The sequence below is a fragment of the Dromaius novaehollandiae genome, chromosome 8, assembly GCF_036370855.1.
Source record: "Dromaius novaehollandiae isolate bDroNov1 chromosome 8, bDroNov1.hap1, whole genome shotgun sequence".
Taxonomy (NCBI): domain Eukaryota; kingdom Metazoa; phylum Chordata; class Aves; order Casuariiformes; family Dromaiidae; genus Dromaius; species Dromaius novaehollandiae.
Genome location: NC_088105.1, coordinates 10683014 through 10709486, shown reverse-complemented (window position 1 = coordinate 10709486; position 26473 = coordinate 10683014). Strand labels below are relative to the sequence as shown.

General features: G+C 42.7%; 1 protein-coding gene across 1 annotated transcript in view; it reads left to right on the top strand.

Moving 5' to 3' along the window:
* ACBD6 (acyl-CoA binding domain containing 6) overlaps positions 1–26473 on the top strand; it is a 90467-nt gene that overhangs the window by 22036 nt on the left and 41958 nt on the right. The window contains exons 4-6 of the mRNA XM_026101061.2: positions 4319–4401; positions 15470–15575; positions 22807–22896. Coding sequence (XP_025956846.2) covers positions 4319–4401; positions 15470–15575; positions 22807–22896 — 279 coding nt within the window. The remainder of the gene's footprint in view (positions 1–4318; positions 4402–15469; positions 15576–22806; positions 22897–26473) is intronic.

Here is a 26473-nt window from a genome sequence, read left to right as displayed (position 1 = left end):
AAAGCTTTTTTTAAAGCTGAAAACGTCAAAAAGCTGAAACTTGTGCTGCTCTTGCTGTTCTGCAGCATCTTTGTAGGGCTTCTCTGTGCCATGCCTTCTGTCGGAGTCAGAAAGAGTCCCTTGCCCTGTGTCTACAGTAGTTGGGCACAATTAGGTCCAATTCAGTCCCAGAGCTAATCGCCAATAGTAAATTGCCTTGCGGCTCTACAGAGGCCTGGCGGGTGAGTTGAAATGAGTCATCGCAAGGCCCTGTGGAACTGCTGTCTTGTTAGATCTGTGCTAGCCTGTTTCACGTCTATCGAAACCATACTTAGGCTCTAAGATGAAAAATAATAAATCTGTGCCCTGTCTTTAGGCGTATAGCAAGAGGTTAACCCACCAAACCAAACCTCTGAGAGAAAACTACTTCTCTTGCTTTGTCAAATGGTAATTCTTATCCTACTCTCCAAAAGTGCAAGAAGGGAGGTGGATCGTGCTGCAGTCATTGGAGACTTGAAACCAAAATAGAAGGTGAACTCAAACCCTAGGCCCTTGCAAAGTAAATGTTTGTAATTCGGTTTTTCTTTTCCATAATGCTTAGTATGGTAAAACTATCTTCTTTCTCCTTTATTTTTCAATCTTGGTTAGACTTTAATGTTGTTAAAGCTTGTAAGTGAGTTTGAGCTACTGTCTCATTGAAGAGAAGATGGAGCTGAAATTGTCAGTGAGGCATTGGACAGGGTATTTTAATGTGTCTGTCATTATATGTTAACCTCTGAACTGGGACACGACGTCTCTTTTATGGCTGACAACAATTTAAAGGTATACGTCTTGACATCATGCATAAAGGAAGAAGGGGGAGTGGAGGAAAAAATGAATTAATGATGTTGGCAAATATTAGTCCCTGTATTTCCATTTTGTTCAGAAAGTGGTTGTCAGGCCTGAGGCCGTCTGGAGCAGCATTGTCAGTGACAGGCAGTCAAGATCCGATTGTACCTTGACTCAAGCTGGTCTTTTATTGACAAATACAATGTATTGCGGCAGCAATGAGGATGCTCTGCTGTCCGCTTTCAGAGAAGTACGGCTTTTCTCCTGGAATTCTTGGTGACACTTGAGAATGATAGTTTCTGGGTTTAGTGGAGTTCCTCATGCCCGTATGTGAATATATCAGGAGTCAGGGGAGTTGGAAACGTCTCTTAAGTATGTATGCAGCATACAGAAACATGTATTTGTGATTTATGCTAGCTTTGGTCAATCAGATCCATCTACTGAAGTTGACTGTCAAGAGCAATAGTAACTTTGATATCAGCCTTAATTTTAAAAAAAGCAACAAAGAATCAATGTGCACAAATTAGAGGTAAACATGGGAAAATTCAGTGCCTCTCAAGGCATCTCTTACATTTCTTTATCGCCTTTTCATGGATCTCATATGGGCTGCTGCTGCTTTGGCACCCAAGTGTAGTCCTCCAAAGCTTCTTCCTGACTTATTACAAACTCACATTTGTTGCCACAGTTTTGAACTGGCGGTTTGAGTGTGGCCTCACACGCCTCATACTTTTTGCCTTTTCTATTGCATATACCTCTTACATAGTCCTGACTCCAGATGTTGTTGCCATTTTTGTCTGGGATTCGGATTGTAAATTATGGGAGCCTGAGGTCATGTTATTTCTTAAATATCATTAGTTACGTGCATACCTGCAGTGCTTTTGGATAACACTGCCAGCAGTGAATGAAATAGAGCTGATTTAATTGAGAGCTGCATAGTTAATTATTAGTGCCTTTTTTCAAAGGAGGAGTGAAAAGAATTGCAGTCTCAGGTTTTTAATGTCATTGTGGTTTTCAATGTAGTGTGATTTTAAACTCGCTGGTTATCATCTATATGTGTATATATATATGGCATTTGCTTTATTTTTGCAGGATAAAAGCACTTTTTCACTGTAAAAATGTCAAGAGATTTGAGAGGGAGTACGTCTGCATGTTACAGATCCCTTCAGCCAGCATGAGTGACAGATGAAAGCATTGGTTCCCGTTAGTGCAGCAGCTATGACGGGGTTTAGGAAGAGCTGCTGCTTTCATTCCAACTTTTGCGTTGTCCAGTTTGCTTGCGACGTGGTGCTCAGGCACTCATGTGCAAGTGCCTGGAAGACGGGATTGTAGATAGTGGAGGTGGACAAATGAGCTTGTGGAATAGGCAGCTGTCAAGGGTGGGTAGGAAGAAAGCAGTTTGTATCCGACTCGGGGCTGTTTGCAGTGCCTTCGGGAGGAAGCGTTCCCTGAGGCTTGGACAGATCCGCCTTGGGAACTCCTGCGATGACAAAAGCTGGATCCCCGATGGTGTTTTTAATGACTTTACAGAGAAAAGTCACACTTTAAATCCTGAGAGGTTATCTGAGATTTTTCGGGTGCATTTTTCATGAACTTGTTCTACATATACAGGACTATGAATGAACGAGCTTAGCTGAACACTCATAAATTGAATATTCGAGTTACCTTTTTCTGTGTAAAAGAGATGAGATAAAAGCTGCTTGGACAAAGTAACCTATATATAGGTTAAGACCCAGAGAGATTCTTGCCCAAGCATTTTTGGGAAGGGCTTTATCATTAATTTTCTCGGTGACCTTATGTGTACTTGATCAACATAATTAATCTTTGGGAATGCATTAGTTGTGCAAAGAAGGCAACCTTAATCCAAGAAACCTTTTTTACCTTTTTTGCTTCAAGAAAGATGAAATGTATTTTCTCAAGTGTTGTTTTTGACTTTGAAAAAACATAATATCCAAAAATTGCCATGGGGAAGAAATGAAAGAATGTAGATTTTAAAAAACCCAAAACTTCTTGCAGTTTCTGAAGCTGGCTGAATGACTACTGTCCTTCAACATCAAGGAAGATAGACTCTTTGTGAATATAGCTTCATTTTATAGGAATAGCTCTTGCATGTAATATAGCAGATGATCTGAAATTAATTTTCTTCATAAGTGGTGTGGAAATAATTGATGGACAATAAGGTTCTCTGCTAAATAATTTTTTAAGAGGGGCATTGCACTGTGAAGACTTGAAAGCCCTTTCTCTTCAGGGGAAACTGTGTGTCACCTTTTACTCTAGATTAGAGAAAGACTGCTTGCCGTAGAATAGCTTGCAAAGCCACTTTTGTTTCTGTTTTTTCTTTTTTCAATAAGTGTGTCTGTGATCTCTGCAAACCCAAACGTTGTTTGCGCTTGTACAGGAGAGCTGAAAGGTAGAGTTGGGTAGTTCAAACTGAGTGGGATGTAAAAGCAAAGGTATTATGGGGGGGGGGGGAAGTAAATTGGTTTAAAACAAAAGCAGCTTAGGGTGCAGGAAGAAAAAATTGTAAGCATGTTTAAAAAAAAAAATCATCTTTCGAGGTAGAATTCTGATTCTACCTAACATATTTTGGGGTAATTAGCAATGCATTGCATCTACTGAGAGAGGACTAGAGGGTGGGCTGGCTTTTCCTTCGCTCCTCGGATTTTATTCACCTCAAGTGTGACAATGTCATGTCACTGAAAGCAGCAGAACTGTCCGCTGACCAGAGCGCCTTGCACTTGACGGGCTGTCTATGTAAGGTGATATTGCTGGGAATTGCAAAGCAGTTTGAATTACTTACCTGAAGACGGAGAGCTGAGATTCCCTAGAATAACCAGGGTTTTGGTGTCCAGCACCCCAAAATAGGGTCAGGCTTTCAGACAGCCGGTGCTTACCCCTCTCTGAAAATCTGGCATCTATTTAAATCAAGTGTCTTCAAGTGCAGGTCCCAACCCGCCGGCTGTTTTTCGAAGAGGTAGGCCGTGGACTCGGCATCGATCAATCATTATTCTAATTGTTCATTTCTATTATGGTGGGAATCACTCTGAATCCTGGAGTTCCTGGGAGTAAATCATTTGGAAATGCTGCCCATTATAAAATTTAATTTTAAATCTATATTAAATAGATTTATAAAGGCAAGCTTTGCAATCTAGTAGCGTAACATTATGCTCCCTCACAGCGGCTCGGCTTTTGGGTCCTAAGGGGCCCCGGCCGAGAGCGCCGCGGGGGCGGCGCGGCCGCGCGCGGGAGGGAGGGAGAGGCTGCCGCCGCGCCGCTGGGGTGACCGTGGGGGCTGCGTGCAGAGGGGTGCTCGTCCCGCTTGCCAAGAGACGCCTCCGGCCGTCTCTGCGTGGGCTGAGGGCCGCGGGATGCGTCCTCCCCTCCTGACGAGGCTTCCCGAGGGTGACCTCGTCCCCGGGGCGCTGGGGCTGGGGCAGGCGTGGGAGGTGGCGAAGGCGAGACCCCGTCTGCAGTGAGAGCCCGGATGCTGAACCAATCTTTCTTTTTCTTTCAGACAACAGAGAAGAGAGAAAAAGAATGCAAAACCGCATTTGGAGGCCCAGTTGTCAGCTCGTTATATCAAGAAGAAACAATCAGGTGATTATCTGCTCTGGACTTCAGTTAAAAAACGGTGTTTTTCTAATGGAATTCTGTTAAGCATTTTTTTTAATATCACGCAAGTGTGGTGGCAACTACAACAGGATAATAAATGACAGGAAAGAACTTTTCAGGTCCATAATCATTTAAATCAATAACTGCCTGTATCATTGCCAGGTACTAACCTTTCCCTAGTGGGAGATGTGGGGGAAGGGCAAGGCTTCCCATTTTTCAGTTATATGGCCAAAAAAAAAAAGGTAATATTGGCTTTTTTATAGAAAGCTCTTCAGACACTACCCTTTTCAAGTAGTTATTTCTTTACCAATACATTCATTAAGGATTGTTCGGTGAAGGTTTTAATATTGGACAATGTTTGCCTTCAGGGAGAGTTTGCACCTTATATCAAATTAATTTTTTTTAGCTTCTGCAGCTAGCATAGCAGAAATGCACTTACAGATCTAGAATGGCTGCTATTTAAAAACTGCCAAGGTGCAAGCAGTGAGTGGCATTAGCTACTGAATGAGGACAGCTGTTTGGTTCGGGGGTTTTTTCAGCTCCATAGTAAATGCAAGACTACTAAGCATGGGCATAATATTAACTCCAATACATAAATGATTGCCTGGAGAATCTTTAGGAGTACAGCATCACATTTTTAATTAAAATGAAGAATCAGAGAAGACTAAGTTTTTCATCAGTGTTTGCTGTCATGTTGCAGTCACCGAGTTGTGTGTATGTGATCCTATTTGTTTTATGTCTTGCATCATTTTAGTCTTAGTAAATTAAAATATAAATACTGTTTGATATCTTCTCTCTCTCTCTCTCTCTCTCGAGCAGCCAAGCTTGCTAGGAATTCTCCCAAAGTCTTAAAACTCTAGCACAGCATTTCTATGACTTGTAGTCACAAACTAAAGAAAAATAAATCACGAGCAGGTAGTTCCAAGCTCTTTGCAAGGAGCTCAGGTAGAAATTGATATGGTTGTGTTTGAATAAGCAAATGTGGCAGCAGTTTTGCGCTCGGCAGTAGTGCGGGCACTTGCTTAGGCATTGCAATCCGTTTTATAGCAAGATGGAGCACTTGGCCAGGACCGGCCTCTCTGCTTTGCACAGAGAGCCAACACATCTTTAACTTACGCCTGGACCTTGACCAAAGGTGGGCAGGTATAACCTTGGTTTAACATTCTGCTTGAGAAATGGCACTTTTAGTAGCCGCAAGCTCCTTTTTACTTCCTTGGATTGTCAGTGCAGGTCTTGGCCAACATCCTTGAGCTCATAATTTGACCTTGTGGTTAAAATCCTGTCTGAGCTGCTCATTCAAGAGTTGAATGTATCGGTGCTGCCTGCTGTTGGATGCTGAGCATGAGATGTTTATTTCTACATCCTTTCAGAGGAGAGGCTATCTCAAGTACCATCTGTGCCCCTTCCTGGTCACAAAATACAGCACAGTGTACAGGAAAGCAGGGCTTGTCCTGGTTGGCTTAACTAGTCTGAATCTTCTTTGTGCTTTTTTTTTTATTTTCACAAGAACATGACACGCGGGACTTGCAAATAGCTGCAGCTTTAAATACTTTTTTCCCAGGTGTATCATGAGGAATATTTTGTGTGCCACAGGTGTAGCAGTACACTGATAGTTGTGTTCCAGTATAGCATAGCCTTATTCCTTACAAAACAAGCCTGTAGACAGATGTACTCTCTGACATAGCTGGAATAGTTTGATGGCTGCTGAAAGCCAGTAAAACAAAGTCTTCTAATGCTGCTGAAGCAGGATAGAAACACTCATGTGATCTGTTAACACAGCTCACCTAGTAGACATCAACGTCTTCAATTGGAAGATATGACATGAGTGTGTGTCATCACAACATCTTGCCCGCATGCAAGCCGTACGACTTCAACTTTCTCGGTGTAGTTTACCATATAACTGTATAATATGGCTTATATGTCCACTGCTTATTCTCTTACTAGAGCAGGGAATAAATCTGTGCAAGTATAGTACATCCTTAATGGTGGTGATTATATGATTAAAAGCATAGCCCTAAGTGACAAAATTGCACTCTTATGAAAACTGCAAGTAAGTTAGCCTAAGAAGGATGGCACTAGGGCTCTAGATATTTAATTTGGCCTCCACGTTTATTTAGAGCATGGAGTAAATTGGGTTGATAATAATAACACCTTGCCTGAGAAGTGAAGGGACTTTCTGAGGCTGTTAGAAAGAAGGGGGAAGGGAGGCATTTTCTGTAGGGAAGAAAGAAAATTAAGATACCGATCTTCTGTATTTTGGTTCTAGGGATTCCCTGATTTATAACTAAACTCTGGGCTTTTGTCATCAGATTCAAGTTTTCACTTGACCAGTCCTAAGTTGGAAATCATGTGTGGCATTATACAATTAGAGGCTTTCAGGTGTCGCACCAAAAGCTGGGAACTTCTTTGTGCTTTAGGATTTCATTGGCTGCTGCATGTAGCTACTACGGTGTTTGAATGCAAGTAATGAAGGTTAGCTGAAGGAGAGTTACAGCATGCTCTAGAAAGCTGGGTTGGGGGCAGAAGGAGAAAGAAAACTTAATACCTTGAGCTAGCAAAAACTTCACTGCTTTAGTAGGTACCAACCAGTAAGTTCAGCATATGTCTGTGTACATGCAAGCTTGTAGCCTAAGATCTATGAAAAAGAACTTTGCAGACTATTTTATTGACTAAGTTATCAATGTTGGGCCTAATTCGGGCCTTAAAACAAACTTGCCAAAATCAGGATATAATTCAATCCACTCTAGTCTCTATTTCCCTGAGCTTTTGAGGGGGGAAGTAATTTCTAGTTAGGGGTCATATTAAGAGAGAACACCTACATTCCTATTGTGGAATTAAGTGCTTGTTTTTAGGGTACAAATCTGTAAATGTTGGACAAAGTGGAGTTACCATACCCTGCCCTAAAGTCAGGTGGATCAGAAGTTGGAAGAACGGGGATGGTGCCAGGGCTCATTTTGCGTTATCACTAATTATCTCAAATGTTTCTACTTTGAGGACAAGATAGAAAAACGTCTGGCTCACGTAAGTAAATTGCACTGATTCCAAATGAATTCAAGAGCATCTGTAGAAACAGGTTACACTGATCTAATTAAATCAATTTAGAAACAAATTCAGTTAAATCAGTGCAATTTGTGTGTTCATAGATCAATCCTCAAATCAGGAGGAGGTCTCCTGAGCTAACAAGATATAGTAGTTATTTCCTTTGGGGTGCTGGGCTCTGCTCATCAATTAGGAGTCATTAATAAACCCTGGCAATAAAGAGCTGAAGTACCCCCAGCGACTAATGGGGAGCCGTTGCAAAATGTATTAGCATGGTTGTCTGCCTTTTGGTTTCCCTGTAAATCACCTGTCTCACTTTGGGTGTTACACAAAAATACTGCATGCTGTTGACTGATGATGGGACTTGGAGATTCTGCTTGAAGGAGGGATTTAGAAATTGTGATTTCACACTGCCCAACCCAGCCTTGGTGGCTTATAGTGGTGGGTTTTGTTTTGTTTTTAACTGTTGAATAAAGCATTATGTCCATTTTCTGGCTTTAGTCTCCGAACAAAAGCGTAAGTAGTTGAGTTCTTCGATGGACAAATATTTATAATTACAGTAATTAAACAATGAAATGAGGTAGACTGATGTGTCACTGCTGTAGATCTAAACTAAGATACAAATTGAGGGAGATGCCAAAAATGCTCTAGAAGTGGAAATGCAACTTTAAAGTTATTTTTAAATATTTAAAGAGTAAAAAAAAGAAAAAGCAGTTTACAAGTGTTTCTAGCAAATGAAAGCATTTACTTGGCAGATGGAGACCATGGAAGAAAATGTTGCCAAATGTCCACTTCCTTTCTCATTTAAAGCAGGAGCCCTCCTCTGCTGCGCAGATGCTTTTCAACGTGCAGACCTTGTTTCTTTTGCACAGGGTTTCTCGGGCGTCAGCGTGTGGGTAACGCGAGAGGTTCAGCAGGATGGTGCCGAGGCCTTGTTGGGCTAAGTTTAAATTTTGGGGGGACTGCGGGATGCGTAAGGAAGATGCCCTTTCCTGGTAGAAACTTCTGCCCTTTCCTGCAACGCTTGGAAGGAAGCAAGATGCATCTCCTTGGAGGCCCCAAATAAGAGCTGGGATAAGTTTAGGACCTGGACACAGAGCAAGGGCCAATTGACAACCTGCCGGCAGTGCCCCGTACCCCCACCCTGCTGCTCGCGGGCTCACTGTCCCTCGCGCGGGGAGCCCGTCGGCTGCGGCGCAGCGTCAGAATTGCATTAATGCCGCTAACGCCGGCTGCCATCTGGCCCCTCTGCCGGGCCCGGGCTGCGAGCCCCGTGATTGATGGGCTCAGGAATTGATTAGTTGTTCTGCGAGACAAATGAACTGTTTTGGCAGAAAATACCAGAGGTCGCTGCGTGTGGTCAGGCGCAAAAGCTGCTGAATTTTAAAGAGCTGCTTCCAGCATCCATTGTGAAGATGCTGCTTCGGAGCAGGAACAGCTTTTGAAACCAGCCCGGCGCTCTGGAGTGTGTTTGGGGTTTTGTTCTTGTCCTGCTCCCCATCTTCAGGAATGCCGGGATCGGGAGCGAGCACAGGACCGCAGAATTTAAGCGTAAAAATGGGACCAAGCATCCTTGGCTTGCTGGGAATTTAGGGCTTGTATCAGTGTTACGGGTGCGTCTGTGGCTGCATCGCAGATGTCTGTCACTCACACAAATGTTGGGCTGTAAAATCCCTGTAGAAGAGCTTTTCCGGCTGTAGAGAGCCCGAGCAGCCTGCAGCATGCTCAGCCTTGTTGCAAATGAGAGCAGTTTCCCAGAAACAAAACACCTGCATGTCCAAGCACTTGAGTTACTGCATTTTGGATGTTTGTTTTGTTTTTTGTTTTTTAAACTTGGTGTAATTTAGAAATGGATCCTCTTCAGGTGATGTTTAGAGACCCTGACTTCAAGATTATTGCCAAGTTTATCCTGGCTTTTATTGCACCCTGCTGTTTTATTTCCTTGGAGCGGTGACCCTTCGGGTCCTGCTTTGTTGTGCAAAGGGGCTGTTTGCTTTAGGCTTGCCTTCCCTTTGGGAGGCTCTGCATCCATAAATGGCAGCTCCTATTTTGGATTTGGCTGCTGCCTCCTCTCTCGTGGTGCTGCTAATCTACCAAAGTGCATGTGCATTTCTGTGAGGGGTGGGGAATTGGATGACACATGTCTTACTATGTCCCAGCCACTCTCCAAGGACAGCACACAAGTGTGCAGGCAAGTGGGCAACACTTCCCCTGGGAAAGCCTGCTGGTTCAAAATAAACTTGAGTTATGGATTTATTCAGCTTGTAAAACCTCAGCTGGCATAAATAATTGAGAAAGCAAAGGTTTGTCTGTGGTGCATACCTCTGGGACATGCTCCTGCCTCCCTCCCTCCCACCACCTTTTCTTATGAAAATGATCCCAGTTGCACTGATAGATAATAACAACACCAAGCAATTAAAAGCTATGGGTGGCTGGAGAGAGGAGAAAAGGTTCAGTTAATGAGCTTTTCCTCTTCCTGTGCCCAGGAGAGCCTCAGAAGTGACGAGGCGATTAAAGCGAAGAGATAATTATAGATTATGTGAAAATGGGTCCCTTGGGGGCCGAGGGCCTTGACATAAACAGTAACTGTTGCAAGTGTCTCTTGGCTCCGGCGGGCTCCACGCATGGCTGAGCTCCGGCTCGCTGGCAGTGCCGTGCCAGGCGGGCGGGTGAAGCCACCTGTTTGCAGCACCCGAGGCTCTTGCCGGGCCGGGGCTGCTCTCCAGGCGGGTCCTGCTAGGCTGCTTCGCGTCAGCCCTGCGGCGAAGATGCGGAAAACAGCAGCAGGTCGGAAGCTTTGTGCTAGGGTGACCTGCGAGGAGGAGGAAGGAAACAGCCAGCCAGGGAGGATGCTCTTGGTGAGGTCTTGAGACCTAAGAAGACCTGCATGTTTGAATTTCAAGTCTTTTCTGTGCCTCTTCCTGACTGTCTCTGCGGCTCTTGAGAGCAAGTAGGTATATGATGTTATTACAGGTAGGATGGAAGTAAAGCCCTGACAGCAGCTCTTTGCTTGTGAGCTGTTTTGGCTCATTGGCAAATCATTGGTTCAACACCTGTGTAGTTCAGGTAGCTTCTGAAGAAGTCTTGTGGAGCATTCCAAGATTGCGAAGGCTGCAACGATGGCTTGGTTTAAGTTCTTCCACATCCTTTAAGGATCGAAAAAGCTCTGCATGCACTGCCTATGGCAACAGATACAGTTCAGTTTGGTTGTGGATCAGGGCTAACACCGCTTCCTGGGGAGGCAGGAGAGCAAAGAAAACCGCTTTGCAGGTAGAGCATGTGCAGGCAAAGGAGGAGAAGAGAAACCCTTTTGGCCAATCTAAAAGGAAAAATAGATGTAAACACATTCATCATTATTGCAGACTATTAAATGGCCACTGATTTGAAAAGTCTAGCTAAGTAAGAGACAGTGCTTGTATGTCACAAGCAATGTGCTGTAGAAATAAAACTGCTTCTCACAGTCTTCCTTTAGCTACACTTTTTAAAAATAATAATCTGTATATATTTCCGTGTTGGAGCTTCATGATCTTTCCCCTCTGCAGATGTCTTAAATGCTGTGTTTTTCTTCAAATTAAGATTTTAAAAAAATATATATATATAATGGTAGATTCTGTTTTTCTCTTTTCTGTAGCATTATTTGAGCAACCTCGTTGCAGTGTTACTTACTACCACGCTTCTGATGTGCTTCTCTCTGGGGTTTTAGGCTCTGTTTCCACCAGCTTCAAGGCCTTGCTGCCAGCTCTGGCCAGGTTCTTATGTAGATTGCAAATACCCACTAGGGACTGGCCAGAAGGCGCTTCATGCACTTTGTTTTATTGTAACTACTACTGTGGAGGTTTTTTTCTGCATGTATACGCAAACATGTGAAATAAGGGGCAAAAACAAGCTCACAGTTGCAAGGCTTTTTTTGAGCTATGTTTGTCCTGTGTAATTTTGAATACAAAGTCGGCCCGTAGCAATAATGTCTTTACTGCATTGCATTCGCACCCTGTAAGTGGAGTGCTTTTTCCAGTACTGGTCTCTCAAAAATTCAGTTGAAACTCCAATCCTTTTCTGAGTTTTTTTTCTGTTTGCCCTCACTTTTTTTTGGTATGTGACTAGATCCAGTTCTTTTAAAAGTCTGAGATGCAGCGTCCTGGAACTGCTTGTAGGTAAAACTCTTTGACGGAGACTGGTTAGACTTCCCTTGCATCTGTTTGGGAGTGGGCTTATTTTCCTTCATCAAATTTGTAGAATGGCTGGGGAGAGAATACGCACTCAGACGCACACACCCTTCTTTTTTTTAAGGCGGGGAAGTCGTCTAAAGCTTGAAAAATAAATGCATAGTGGAAAGACGAAAATTCCCAAAACCTTATCTTCACGTGGGGAAATTGCTTTGCTGTCCTGGAATAAATCCATTGTGGAGATTATTCTGAAATAAAGGTGGTTTTCTGGAAGGGGAATATATAGAGCATTTAGGAAGCTATTCTAGAAAAGCTAAATCACATCCACATAGCTGCGTCAGTTGGTTTCCCCCCTACAGACCGTAATTTCCTTGGGAAAAGGTTGTAGAGGTTTTGTCTGGAAGCTGTGGTAGAAAGACTGCCTGGTTTTGCTACGTCACAGCTCGAGTGGGAGAGAGAGCCTGTAGCCTGCTCCCCTTGGAGGAGCCTGCAGAATCCCTCGCTGTCTCCCTTCCGTACACCACCTCCTCCGCTGGTACCTCTGGCCCTGAAGTCCAGCAGAGCAGATCAGCCCTACCCAGGCATCTCTGTGGTGTGCAGAAATGCCCGTTCTCCAGCTGACTTGGTGGGTGTCATTGCCGGGGCAGCGGGTACAGCCTGAACTTGTGGTTATGGCACAGAAAATCATCCAGAAATAATTGCGACTGATCTTTTAACTTCTCCAGCAAGGAGAGACTAGGCTCTGCTTTGATGTTACAGAAGAAAGATCTATACTAAAGGAAATGTGTGAGAGCGTGTGTGTTTGTATGAAGGAGAGCTGTTGGAAGCAAGTTGTTGTACAGTATTGTCAGAATAGTAGCTTCACCCAAAAAAGCTGCTGTTCAGCAGCCACGGGCATGTTTAAGAGGTTGGACTAACAAGGTAGGACTGAAGGGACCTCCTGGCATATAAAAGCAGTCCTTGCTAGTGGAGGAAGGCATATCTCATAACCTCCATCAGGAATCTTGCTTAAGGTGGAGTTTGACATTTAGGCTTTTGCCTTTCCTGGTCCCACTACAAGATTTTTTTTTTCTCCCCCTAGAATTCAAAATAATCACATCTGAAGCCTAGAATTCAAAATAATCACATCTGAAGCATGCAGTGATTTGTTTCCCAGGAGTTTGTGCATAGTGTACAGACAAGGCCTCGAAGGCGTTCACAAGAGACTAGTTAAGAAACTGGAAAACTTTTTTGTAATGTTCCTAGGCCACCTCATGAAGTGTGAGATCTTGTGCAGCATGCAGCTCTTCACTGGAAAGGTCCAACTCAGCTGTGCAGAAGGACTGCTTGCATGCAAAGCGGAGGTGATATGCAGGAGAAGGGCGCTACTCACAGTGAGAGGGAGATCAGAGGAAGTGACTGCAGAGAAGGCAGCACTTTTTCTACTACCGGAGCTAAATAGCAGCACTTTTTTATTTATTTCTTTCCAAGTTTACTACCACTGAGGGAGGAGAAAGGTGTTTGAGATCTGAAGAATAAAATATAATTTACAACTAGATGCATAACAATAGAAGCCTGGAAGTCAAAGTTGCTTTACAGAGCTCTGCCTGTCTGTTTGGATGCGAGTGGGGGACGTGGTCTTGGTGGCACCTGTATCTTCATCTTTTTCTTTGTAACTCGTTGCCCTCTAATGCAAATAAATATTTGGATTTTACTTTTCCTTGCTGTGGCTTTTCAGCCTTCCAGGTTCCAGAAGAGTGCAGATGAGATGGGAGGAGTGCTGCTGCCTTTTAACACCAGGGGATCGGTTTTCCTGAAACTGCCCCATTGCGTTGTGAAGGCTGCTCTCTTCTGCCATAAAGGCGCGCAGCATGGCAAACTCCCTGGTGGGCCTGACCTCCTCCTGCAAGCCCCCGTTCTTAGAGGGACTTCCCTTGGGGCTCTCAGGTCGGAGTTCTGCTGAACATCGGAACCTTCACAAGTTCAGATGATCAAAAACTGGGAATGTCACAGGAAAGGCTAACTGCTTCATCTTAGCAAGTCTTGTGAAACTGTCAAATCCCAGAACAATGTTGACAGAGTCTTTTGAGCAATTGTTCTCATGTGGAAACCAGAAAAGGAGAGAAGTATTTAGGGTTTTTATTTACTTTCAAACAATGCAACTGTGACCTCTTTTCTTTACTCCTCACTAGGAATACAGTTGTATCAGTTTATCCATACCTAAAGACATTATTACAGAGGTGCCTTATGCTAGTATGATATAGCCCCCTTTCAAAGAAGAATCAGCTGTGCTGGAATAAATGACTTTCTACTGGCGTACAAGCATGAAAGGTAGGAGAGTTGTACTCAGCCATACTGCTATAATTAATGTCCCATCTTAACGTGGGGATCTGTGAAGTCTTTGGTGTTCTTCCTGGTTTTTGGCCAAGGGCTTTGCTTTAATTTTTCTTGCCTGCAGTCCTTTTTGGACTGGGGGATTAAGACAAAGCTTGACTGTGGTCCCAACTCAGAGCAGCAGGCTGGAATATGCAGAGGGACCAGCATGTGCTTGTGCCAGGATGCCAATGTGTGCTCGTTCGGGCCTGCTTGCAGGCAGGAAGATTGACAAGTTGTGGAGTCTCTGGTGTTTGAATTAGACGTAGCTGCTTCTAGATCTAAGTGCGCTACCATGGCTTCAGAATACATTTTAAAGCTGCTGTTCTTATCAGCCAACCAAAGGATCTAATTTAATGAAGTTAAGACCTCCTACAGATTCTTAAAACATTATGGAAGAGCTTTGTACAAGTAACTGGAGCCACAGTGCTTCATGGCAAGTAAAAAAGCAAATGTTAGGAAGCTTGAGGAAAGGAATAGAGAGCAGAATGAATACATCATTATCCTACTCTAGAAATCTATGCGCTTGCATATTTAATATAGCATGCAGTTCAACCAATCTCAGAAAGGATGTAGTAAAACCAGAGAGACTGAAGAGGATGAAAGAGGGGTATTGGAGAAAGAGGGGAGTTTCTGTATGAGGAGACAGCATGGGCTAAGAGAAGAGATTGGTCTGAAGGAAAGATGACGTGTGTAGTCATATGAGAGGTCTGTGGACAGTATGAAGTACATGAATAAAGAATAATTACTCACTAAGGACTACCCAGTAATATCAGGCAGCTGTCTTAAAACCATTAAAAGAAAATATTTACTCGCTATTCACCCCTTTGCGCACACAATACTAAGCTGTAGAGCTCATCCTTCTGAGAAGTGAAGAGTATAAATGCGTCAAAGAGCAGCAAGAGTGGAGAAAAGGACCTGAAAAAGGCTGATAAATGTGACTGGATGCAGCCTCTGGCTATAGAAATCTTTAAGCCACTGAGTTTCGGAAGCTGAGTTTAATCCGGGGACGCATTGCTTTGCACAGGCCCTGTTTCTCCTCTTTCCCCTAAGCCTCCATTAGTGGCCACTGTCAGAGATGTATGGCACTGGAGGAGCTCTTGGTCTGACCCAGAGTGCCTGCTCTTATACGTCTGTATAGCAGGGAAAAGAAAAGCTTTAGCCTTTTATCTTGTTTGGGGTTACAGTGATTTATACCAAGACAGAACTTGTTCCTTGTTGGCTAACTTTGTAGGCTCCTTGTGGCAGTTCACGGGAGCAAGCAAACTTTTGCCCTGGTATCATACTGTTAAAAACAACCTCTGTTTTCTAGGAAGCAGGATCTTCTGTCTCTTCTCGTGGAAAAACTGTATTCTGCATATACAGCACTACAAGTCTGTTTTACTGCAGTGAACATACTGTTGAAAGGGATGTGTCTAGCTAAGCTAGAGCATATGATGTGTATGCGGCATTTGTGTTACACAGTAAGACAACATTTTTTTTTGCTGTTTCCTGAATAGGGAGGAGGACAAGAACATTTTTGATTACTGCAGAGAAAACAACATTGACCATGTAACCACAGCCATTCGATCAAAAAACGTGGACGTGAATGTCGCTGATGAGGAGGTATGGAGAAAAAGATAAAATCCATCAATCTTAATTGTTTTGTGTGTTCAGGACCTCAGGCCTTTTCAGAATTCCCAGTTTAGGATTGGTATAATCAGGTACTACAGTAGCTGGACAAACACTTGGTCATTGAGACAAGTGTAGTCTCTTTTAAAGTAGCAATAGCTTTCCCCTGGCTTTGTAGTAGTGTGGATGTACAAACCGTGATGCCGTGACATATCAGAAAATGTTCTATGTTATTTTAGCAACAGCAGCTGCAACTTACAGTGTAAGATCTGCTCAGTAACCCCTTTCCCCATCTTGTGCATTAAATGTGGTCAAATAGAAGTAGGAAGTGAGGGAAATAGCTTTTCTAGAGACAGCAGCCAGTTGATCAATGAACTCATTTTGTCACTCCATTCAAGGGTAAAGTAGTCAAGATTTCTTTTATGCTATCCCAAGCTATACAGGCTGGGCTAGACATCATTTGGCTTCCTTATCGTCCGCTAGGCAGAGGACTAGCGAGTGACTCTGGCTGTGCTAGCTTCATGAAAATGGTGGCTTCATCCAGTCTTTTTCAGCTTATCGGTCAGAGTCAAAGTACCATTTTCCCAGAGGAAGATATATGGACATTGACCAAGGCTTTAAGAATTAAAATTGTGAATTGGCTTGGTTTTTTTTTGTTTTTTTTTGTTTGTTTGTTTTTTTGTAAAAGTAAACATTTTAAGTGAACAGTCACATTTCTTGTTCATCCTTCAGGAAATGTGGTACCAGCTTTGTCGTGGTGGTTTCAGTGCTTGCATACTGCCACCTAGCCCTGCTCTTGGTCCATAGTAGCTACAGCTACTTTTGCCTGCTGCTTCCCAGCACATTGTGTTTCGGTGAACAGATGAAGTGCTTACACATTCATAGACTGAGACGCCACAAATTCAGTTGGGTTCTCTTGTAGCTCTAAGCAGATTTCTGCCCTCTGAGCCATGACAGCCCCGGCTGGGGCTCTGAATGCTGATGGCAGGGACTTTTATTATTAATCAGGAATTCATGTGAATTAATTTCCAGAGAAGAGGGAGGTTGTTCACAATCAGGCTTGGAATTTCACATCATAAATTCAATGAACTGAAACTGTCATGTGCAACACAGTCACTGCAGCAGCGTCATTGCTGAGCTCCATCCGTCCCTCCACTGACCACAGGTTACAGAAGTAAATGTTCAGGGCAGTCATTCAGAAGAGGACTGAAGTCCTTTCATTGATAAAAGCTCATTTTTGTGATTATGTGCTTGCATTAAGTGTATGGTAACATTATGTTACAGTTGCTTCATTTCCATTGAAAAGATGCTCTTACATAGTTAGCAGGATTCAAAAGTGTGTAACTTCCTTTGTGTTCAAATGACAGAGGTGTGTTTTCAGACAAAAACATTTTGGTTTTAAAGTCATAACATTTTCTGAAAGATGGTTGAAATATTTTTGTGTTCTTGCAACATAAATGCTAAGAGACAGATGTGAAAACTGTCACGTTGCATCCTCCTTGAGAATTGTCTATGAATCTTTGATGTAAGAGAAGAATTAATTTAGAAATAGCAGCTATTAGCATGCGACTATTGCAGGGCATAGAATTGCTTCAGTGCAGATAGGAAACCTCTGAAACCCTGCCTACCTGCAAAAGGTTCACGGGAAGATTCCCGCTAGCACAAAATTCACCCACAGATGAGACTCTTAGAGCCTCAGTTATTGTGGCTTACCCAAGCAAATGCTCTAACAGAGAAGAAAGAACTTGTTTTGGCAAGTGCTGGCTTCCTTAGCTTGGTTGTAAGCTTGTATTTATATATTATATATATGTGTGTGTATTTGTGTGTATATATAGATTTTAACCAAAAAGAAAAATCCAAGAGAAAAATTTATTTCATGGTGTCCTAAGGAGCGGAAACTGTTAACAGTGTTGTTTAGTATCCAAACATGTTCTTCAAAATCTGGAGGGTAGCTTATTTTCCAATATCATGCAGGCTGATTGAAATTTTAGAACCCATTTTAGAAGAGATATAACCCAGACCAAGCCTTTGGTAGAATGAAGTGTATGAAAGCGTAATCTTGTCATTTTTATTAACTATTTTAGTGTTACTGTATAAATACATCCTGCCATATCCAAAAGATGCATCTCCTGGTCCTCTGAACATAACTCACACTGTCACTTTTTTTGATTTAAACAGCAATAAATTTGAAATGGCAGGATGGATACATACAAAGAGTTAACTTATTATAGAACAAAATCTGCTGAAGCGCTGAATAGTCTCCTGCTAAGGTATTAAAGAAGCTAGGCACATCTTTTCCTGGTACAGTAATGACTTGACTGAGGTTGTAAGATGTTTGGATTGTATCCACACTTGTTTGTTAGTACTGTATCTAATTGTGTCCTCCCCTTTTTTTGCAAATCTGGGGTAAGTTAGTAAAAGGAGAAAAGAGATCTAAAATACATGGGTAAAACAGGAACAAGACTCCTTACTAAAAGCAAAAGGATTTCAGAAAGGGCAGGAGAACTCTCTAGGTTTGAGATGTGTTTGGCAACTTCTAAAGAATAAACTGTCTCCTCCTTTAGAAAGAAAAGAAAGAAAGAAAAAATCCCTCATACAGCAGTCAAGCCAGAGTACCTGCTAACAGTTTGGATGTAATAAACTTCAATTTAGAATTAAACAAAGAATCTAATGACAGTAATCATGTACAAGCTTCCATTTACTGTATCTAAATTGCCCAGAGTTCAACAGAATAGCTTGCATTCACTTAGAAGTAGCACAGACTTAAAAGAAAGAAAAAGAAAAAATAAAAGAAAACCAGTTTCTTCCATATGTCAGCAGGACTAACGAAATAAGAAATGAACTCTGGCTGTAGGGCCTCGGGCACATTCTGATATTGCTGCCTTTTTGAGGACAATATTTCTTCAACCTTTAACAAGCCAGAAATTGTTTGGAGGCAGAGATGAGTTGCTTTTGTAACTTGTGCCAGGGGCTGTGGAGCCTGTAGATAGAGGGGTTTGTTTTTCCTGATTGTTGAAGAAATCGTCCTAAACAAGCACGTTACCTGTATACAGTATTTACACCCTTGCCAAAAATATAAAGATATGAAAGACAGCTGAAACAACTGGGGGACAGCTTAGTCCCCAGTTCTCATGCTTTAGAGACAGCAAATGCCAAACTGATGCCAGCTTCTAAGGAAAGGTTAGAAGAAAAATGGGGTTGAAGAAGCATTATACGCTTCTCTGTCTGCAGGCTTGCTCCCCAAACATTTTAAAGCTCTGAAAGCAGGTGACTTCCAAATCAAATCTCAGTTTTGTGTATAATTGCTACAGCTGTCTTCCCGTTCACCAATTTTGCTATCATCGGTGGGGATGCAGCCATTATATATGTCTCTTCTTAACTACCAGTAATAACACACTTGCCACAAGTTAGAGAGTGGCTCTCTGGTTTACAGTAATTACGGCAGCAAACATTGTACCTGGAAGTATAGCTCAATATTGTAGGGTATCCATTCAGTTTGGCTTTGTTCTTCTCTTTCTCTGCATTGGCTAATTGATGTGAAAATTATTCCCGTCCGTCTGTCTGCTGAGACTCGGTATATCTGAGACAAATCCCTGTCCTGTGCTTTGTTTGTGAACACCCTGTGACTTGGAGCTGAGCAGAACTGATACGCTGCTGGCTGGAGAAACTGCTGCCGAAGCCAGCCAAGCTGGCCGTGGTAACCCAAGCAAAGCGCGGAAGATTTAAGAGGCAGGGTTACTGCACTGGAGCTATTTTTATGCCTTTTTTTATTAAATACTTTAGCAGCAGGGGAAAATGCATCCTCTCAAGTAACTTCTGCAACAACTGTTGAAATTGTCTGCCCAGTTTAAGTTTGGCTTATCTGGGGGTGGGGGGGGGGGGAGGTCTGGGGTTTGTTTAGTTTGGTTTTTGATAGGCAAGGTAAATGAGCAGATTTTGTAGTTGGCTAAGTGTATTGGCTGGAACACCTGAACCTTTTCTGAATATTACACAAGTAATACAGAATAATTTCTTGTTTTATAAACAGGTTTCTTAGCAATGCTTTCATTATGTAGTAACTAGATTGAGTTTCTTCTGCAGCTGTTTTTACTTCCACATCAGGTGGTGTGCTCTTGCAGAGAAGGTCTCCAAAGTCCTTTGCACCCTAAATTTAGGGGATAATACATGGGCTACTAGAATGCAGCCCTTTCTCGGGTGGAACATGTCAGCTTTTTAATAGTGCACAATTACGATGCAGAACCATTTAAGGCACTAATTGGAAAATATTGTATCCATTTAGAATTGCAGAGAAAATATATAGGTAAGCAGAGTGTAATTGCCCAAAGTGGAATTGGCCCAAGACTTGAAATCCATATTCCTGCAAAAAGCACAAGGAGACTTTTAATGACCACAGATGATCAGGCTTCAGTTTCTTGTCTTGTTTAAAGGCAACACTTGCAGCAGAACCAGCCTTCCAATATATGGGAAGGGACCAGTCCTGTAGTGTTTCAATAATGCTGAATTTACAAAATTGACAGCCCTTTTCCTCCTGAACTATTGTTTTTTTCTTCATTGGTCTCTGCCAAGTTCAACACCGATAAAATTATATTTTGCTCGTCTGGAGACATATGCAAACCCACATATTATAGCCACTAATTTATAGCACTATTTTTGGTATTTAAAGGATAGAAATGGCTTTATTTTGCCCTATAATTGCACAATAATTATTTTTTGGTTACAGTACTATTCCTAAACAATAGATCATTCCAGTTTATACATGTGAAGTATTTATCTGCAACATGCCTCAGTGCGATAAAGTGCTTCTTTTGCTTCTTTCTTCTGAAATAAACATCTGTGGCACAAAAGTTTGTATTGTCCAACTGAAATGCTAAATCATAAGTAGTTAGTAGTACAGAGTTGAACTAAGAATGTTAACGATGATTTCAGGAGCTTTCCATGTTTACCAATTGTTTTAAATTAGACTCTTTCCCCCTTTTAGACTTTGATTGTGGTGTTGAGTGAACATTAATCATTAAATGGCCCGTGGATGTCATCAGTGCTTCCATAGAAAGTCATTGTCAGAAAATTCATTCTAATTCAAGGTTAATTAGTGTAACATTAAAATTATGTGTTACAAAAATTAATTACTTGCTGGGTCAAAAAGTGTGTTAAAAAGCTTAATGCCTTGTGTCTGAGATCGCATTTCCTTACTCAAAATAATGTTCTGCCTCTGCTGCCCTCCTGAAGACTATCTAACAGCAGATGTGTGAGCTTCGGTTGAAGGTGTCTTCTACCAGTCCTGCAATTTTGGCACTGTGGTTGGGAAATTTGGCTCGCAGTGCCCATTAGCAGATCGTTCAGGTTGCTCACCTTGTTCCCCACTGCTGTGTCAGGAGATTTATAACCAGGCACGGGCTCATGTAACTGATTTCAGCTTTGAAGGTCTGTGAATATTTTGTATAACGTACTGGAAAACACAGATTGGTCTGACAGTGTCACGAGTAGGGGAATGATTTCCTGCTCATCTGCAGGGTGATTTCCAGAGAATCTCCTGCAAGCACGCCGCTTGCTATATGCAAGATCAGGAGAGACTGATGCTGACAGGGAGTTTAATAAGTGTACACAGTAAACAGTGAAGCAAAACTTCTATCTTAAACTATTTGGGGCTTTCTCTTTTGACTTGCCAGTATATAAAATCTTCTTTGGGTCTTAGGAAAGTTTTGGACCTGCTTGTTAAAAGGCTCTGTTACTGCTTTGGATGCATTTCAAGTGTGATTATCAGAGGATAGGCATGCCAGCCTTGGTGCAGGGTTGTTAGAGAATGTGAAACTGTATTGTAACTCTGCTTTGACCTATTACGAAAACAAGCGTTACCTTTCACAGGTGTGGATAGTGTGGTAGGCCGATATCAGAATGCTTTCGATGAACCCAACCCAAAACTTTGATTTCAGTTTACCGGGCTCTGTGATTCTGTAGCCCTTTCCAAGACCAGCTGCAGTCTGACTTTGAACCCCTCAGGCTTTGGACCACCTAAGTTCAGACCCTTAGGAAATGGCTGCCTTTTTGGGCAGGGGTTGAATTGTTCCTGGCTGTGATACATGGCAGAGGAGAGCAGCTCTAGGTGGGGATGTGCCAACATCCACAGGTGTAGTTTTCATCTGTTCCAGTCTATTTCGTCCTCTGCTATGTATTAATATTTTGTTCTTAATCACTAAAGGGCAATTTTGCAGGTCAGGAGATGAATTGATATTGCACAGCAAAACAAGTGAATGTTTCAAGAGCTTTGGGTTGCTGGGTGCTCTCCTCGGATAGCTTGGAGGAGTGTAAGGAGGTGACAGTGGTGTCATGTTATAGTCTGCTCATCCTTCTACCCCGCCACCCCAGGCATTCCTTTTAATAGGTGATATGTCTTGAGGGAAGAGATTGAAGGGGAGCTAAAGGCCGTCTTGAAGTTCTTTGCTTTAGCATCATCTTTTGCTCTGTCTTATCTTAATCTTTGCTAAAAGTGGCATAAAGCAGGGATTTAATATGGGGGAAAAAAATTCCACCCGACAACCTCACCCTGCCCACAGCAGGCTGTTAAGCTATGCCTTAATCAGAGGAGTGCTTAGTATCCAGAACTTGGGGATGTCCTTGACAAACATGAAGATCTGAACTTTCATTACATCCCTTCCTATGGGTGGCAGAAGCACACAGAAAGACTTCAGGTACAGAGATTTGTTGAAAGGGGGTGGGAAGCAAGGTACAGTGGTACCAGTCTTAATCTTCTGCTGCAGGAGAGGCAGGGTCCATTGGCTGAGAGTTTCATATCTGTCAGAGGGATGAGCTTTTTTGGCGCTTGGGGTCCCATTGCCTTAAGCAGCTTTGAAAAGCTTATTGTTACTTTTTAAGTCTTTGCTCCCAAAACAGTCACAGGCATTAAAATCCCAAATCTATATAAGAAAGCAAATCAAGTTATGACTCCTGCTTTTCACACCTTGCTGATTTTCTCCTCCAAATTATTGCTGACTTGGGGTTTTGGTGCTAAAGGAATGCAGAATCAAGCCATGCCTCACTTTTAGTATTTCTAGCATCGCTCTCCAGTGCAAATCAGGAGCAGTGGTATGTTGCATACTAGTCTTAGCAATTTAAAAAAAAAAACAGTCAGGGTTTATTTTATTAATGGTACTCAAAACTCCACAGCAAGACTGATTCTCTCTTTGTTGCTTTTGGCTGACTTGGTTAATTTTCTTTTGGATATTTGTAGGGCAGGGCACTGCTCCACTGGGCTTGCGACAGAGGACACAAGGAGCTCGTTTCAGTACTGTTGCAACACGCTGCTGATGTTAACAGCCAGGTAAGAAAGGAATGAAAAGCTGAACTTGAATCATGTTTTGTATTACCACCCGATCAAATGTTTCGCATGAAGCTGAATTGTTCCAAGACTCCATAGCAAGTTCTTCCAGAGCATTTATCACAGAAAAGAGCATCTAAAGAGAGAGCCTGCAAAAAACAGCAGAATTCAATTGCATGAAACGCATGTGTGTAAGGGGCTTTCTTCAGTTCCCAGTGAAATTCCTCCTTGCAGTAAAGTTTTTTGACCACCTGTGCATTCTTTTGGTCTGTTTTTCGTAACTCTGCAGTCTCAGTAGACCTTTTGTGGACTCATAGAAGGAGAATAAAGCAGCTTTTCAGCCACTGCAGTTTGCAGCCCACACGTCTTAGGTAAACTGGTGGTGATTTTCAGGTACCTTAATACACCAGGCTGTGAATTGCAGTGTTTTACAAATGGTTCATTCCACCATCCAACTGGAATCTGCCTGTGTTCATGAGCCAATACTCCTAGTTTTGCCAGTTTGTTGTAGATAAGGGCTGATCTGTGTAAATGTGATCATGTTCTGAAATAACTGTTCAACATATTTCTGTCAAATTAGGATTGACTGCTCTTTACCACAGTGGCTTTTGTTGGCTTTGTTCTCCTGCCCGGTTTGGAGGTGGAGGCACCTATTTTGATAAATCTGCTAGCTTGTACCAACAGTCTCTTCAACAGCCCAGTGACAAGCGCTTTGGGAAATCATACCAGAGAGACCTAAGCACAGCTGTGACCTGCAGGGTTCTCAGCAGACCTCTAATGTTCATAGGATAGAAAAAGCCATGTTACTATTTACACGAACATGAAATCTTTGTCAAATAGTCTTTCTTGCCTTTGCTTGGGCAGAATTGCGGGTGGGATGTACATTAGGAGCCACGGCTCTGTTGTAGCTGGTGAGATACTTAGCTTCATGCTTAGGCCTCAGAGGTGTCTGTTATCCAGAGGACTGTTTTCCTCACCTTGAAGGAAGGCGGTGGAGCCAGTGCGAATAGCGGAGCTGCGTGGCTGCCTCTGCAGGCCCCGCTGTCAGGGTGGGCAGACACCTTTCATGCAGAGCTCCGTGAGTGACATGTCAGATGAATTTCTAAACAGCTTGGGCTTGAAATCAGAGAGAGGTAGGATCAAACACCTTCCCGTCCCCTTCACCGTGACAGCCCAGGAGATGTTTCTGTTTGCAGTGCTGTACTGTAGCAGCAGTCTGAAAATTCACCGCTTTTTGACATTTGTCTCATTTTTCCCGCGGTATGTTCTGACTCTTAGAAGACAAGGCTGAAGGAAGAATCATCTTTTTTTCCCCTGAACATTAATTTTCTATTAAATTCTTTTTCTGGTTTTTTTCTTTATGATGTATTGCACGTTTTCTAACCAGATTATTTTTGGCCAGTAACAAAAGGTTAATAATAGCCATAAAAAGAAAATCAATCTTTGATTTTTTTCCACCAAGGTAATAAAGGAGAATTTTCTTATAAAGGTCTTGGTTTGCACATAGGTATGTTCCCAGAGAAGGCAGACACTTTTTTATTCTCAGCCATATATAAATTGCAATAACATTTCAAGACTTAGTGACCTAATGTTTATTTTTCTATTTTTTTAATCTTGACTTTTACCCTGAAAGATTTCACATCCAAAGCAGGAGCAGAAGGAATTTTTTAAAGAGCTACCAAAAGAAAAAGGGAGAGGGAAGAATTCTGGCTTCCTAACAGACCATAAACACTGCAATATCTGCTATTATACATTACCAAATGCACTGTCAGTTAATGTGTGGGCTATAAAGAAGGGTGGGTTAAGTGTAAGGGAGTCTCTGGTGGCTTGAATCAGTGGCACTGTTATTTCAGAAAGATGTGCTCTCCGTGGAAATTCCTTCTCCAGGCTGCACGCAGCACTCTGCCAAAGCCCAGCGTGCAAACAGGCTCTGCGATTTCCACCCACTGCTCAGGTCTTCAGATGTTTCCCTGTCTCATTCAATTTTGCAGCAGGTCCTAAATGCAGGCAGCACAGGAAGTAAAGGATAAATTAGGGATTATGAGGGTTAAGAGCAGATAGTAAAGGAGAGAAATCATATAGACCAAAATTAAAAGAGAAAAAAAAAAAAGCCTGTGTTTTAGTATCCTTCTAAAAAGTTAGTCAAAAAGCCCAAATGATTTACACTCTCTTCCATTACCTTCCTAATAAGTGCTCTTCCGTCTTGGCTCTCTTAGAGTGTGCTGAAGGATTTAGCTGTCCTAAGCAGAAGGTGACTGGTAGCTCTCTGCTGGGTGACCTGGAACAAGTCACACAAGTTCACTGTGCCTGTGAATGTGCCTTATTCACCTTTCGCTGCCCTGTTTTAGTTCAGCTCAAATAGTGCTTGTCCTTGTAGAAGCACTTGCAGTCTCTGGATCAAGGGGCTGTGTGAGAGGCAAAAGAGTTACTGCTCTGCACTGTGTTAGGCAGACAGCTTCGGAGCGGGAGGAGAGGTTGCCTGCTTCCACTCATTCCTGCTGCGTGCTCAAAACGGCTCTAGTTCTGGGAATAACCTCACGCTCCCGGGCTGCAGTGGTTGAGCGTCTGTGCTTTTTGTTTTAAACGGGGTACTGTAGTTTCAGAATGGTGGTTCACTAATGTCACTGAGAAACTGCAGCCATTAAATTCTGATTGTTCATAATTAGCTCTAATAGCACATTTGAAAAGAGGTGGTAAGTGATTGCCATGGGCAAAGGGATGCAGAAAGGCAGCAGGCTTCTCTGCTTTGTTGAACAGGAGCATTTATGTAATTGAATCACCTAAATCTTTGGAGCCAGAGGCCATTTCAAAGTGGGTGGTGGTATGGTATTTTGGAGCTCTGCTGGAAGTATCCAGAACTTGGGAATCAGTCTAAAACCAGTCTCCTCCCACTGGAGCACTGCTTGTTTGGATTGTAGGCTTTTAATTGAGTGACGAAGTGAAAGGAAGTATTATATTCATAACATTAGTAGTTATGAAGGAGCTCAGATGATATGATTATCATATGCCTTTCTAGCTTTAAAATATATGAAGATACGAATAAGTTTTCCTTGCAGAAGGATGAGCAGCAAAGGAAAACCTTTTACCCTTAGTGAAATGCCAGTTGCTACAGGGATGGTTTTTCCTTGCAACATTTTCTCTGGCCTTAAAAGGAGGTTCTCAGGAGCTGGAGAGGCATTGCGTGCAAGACCTGAAGCACTGGATCCCAGCTTCACACTACCTTGCAGCTGTGCCGTGGCATCTTCTGTGGTCCTGTGCTGGAAGCAACTGGCTGGCATGATCAGAGACCTTGCATGTCCACCTTGTTTGTGAGTTGGGTGCTGTGGTGCCAGTGTGCAGGAGAAGGCACAACTGGATAAGGTACTGCTCAGCCAGTGTTCAGAGGAGCTCTCCTCAGTGGCACAAAGTGTAGCTTTAGTCTCATGTCATGCTCCTTTCCCATCGCAGGCCAGTAAAGTCATCCATATTCTCTCCTCCTCCATCATCCATCATGCTGCATTCCACCTCCACAGCTCTGTGCGGTACCATTTAACACGTCAGATGGGAAGAGAGGTGAGATGCCTGCAAACACATTTCAGAG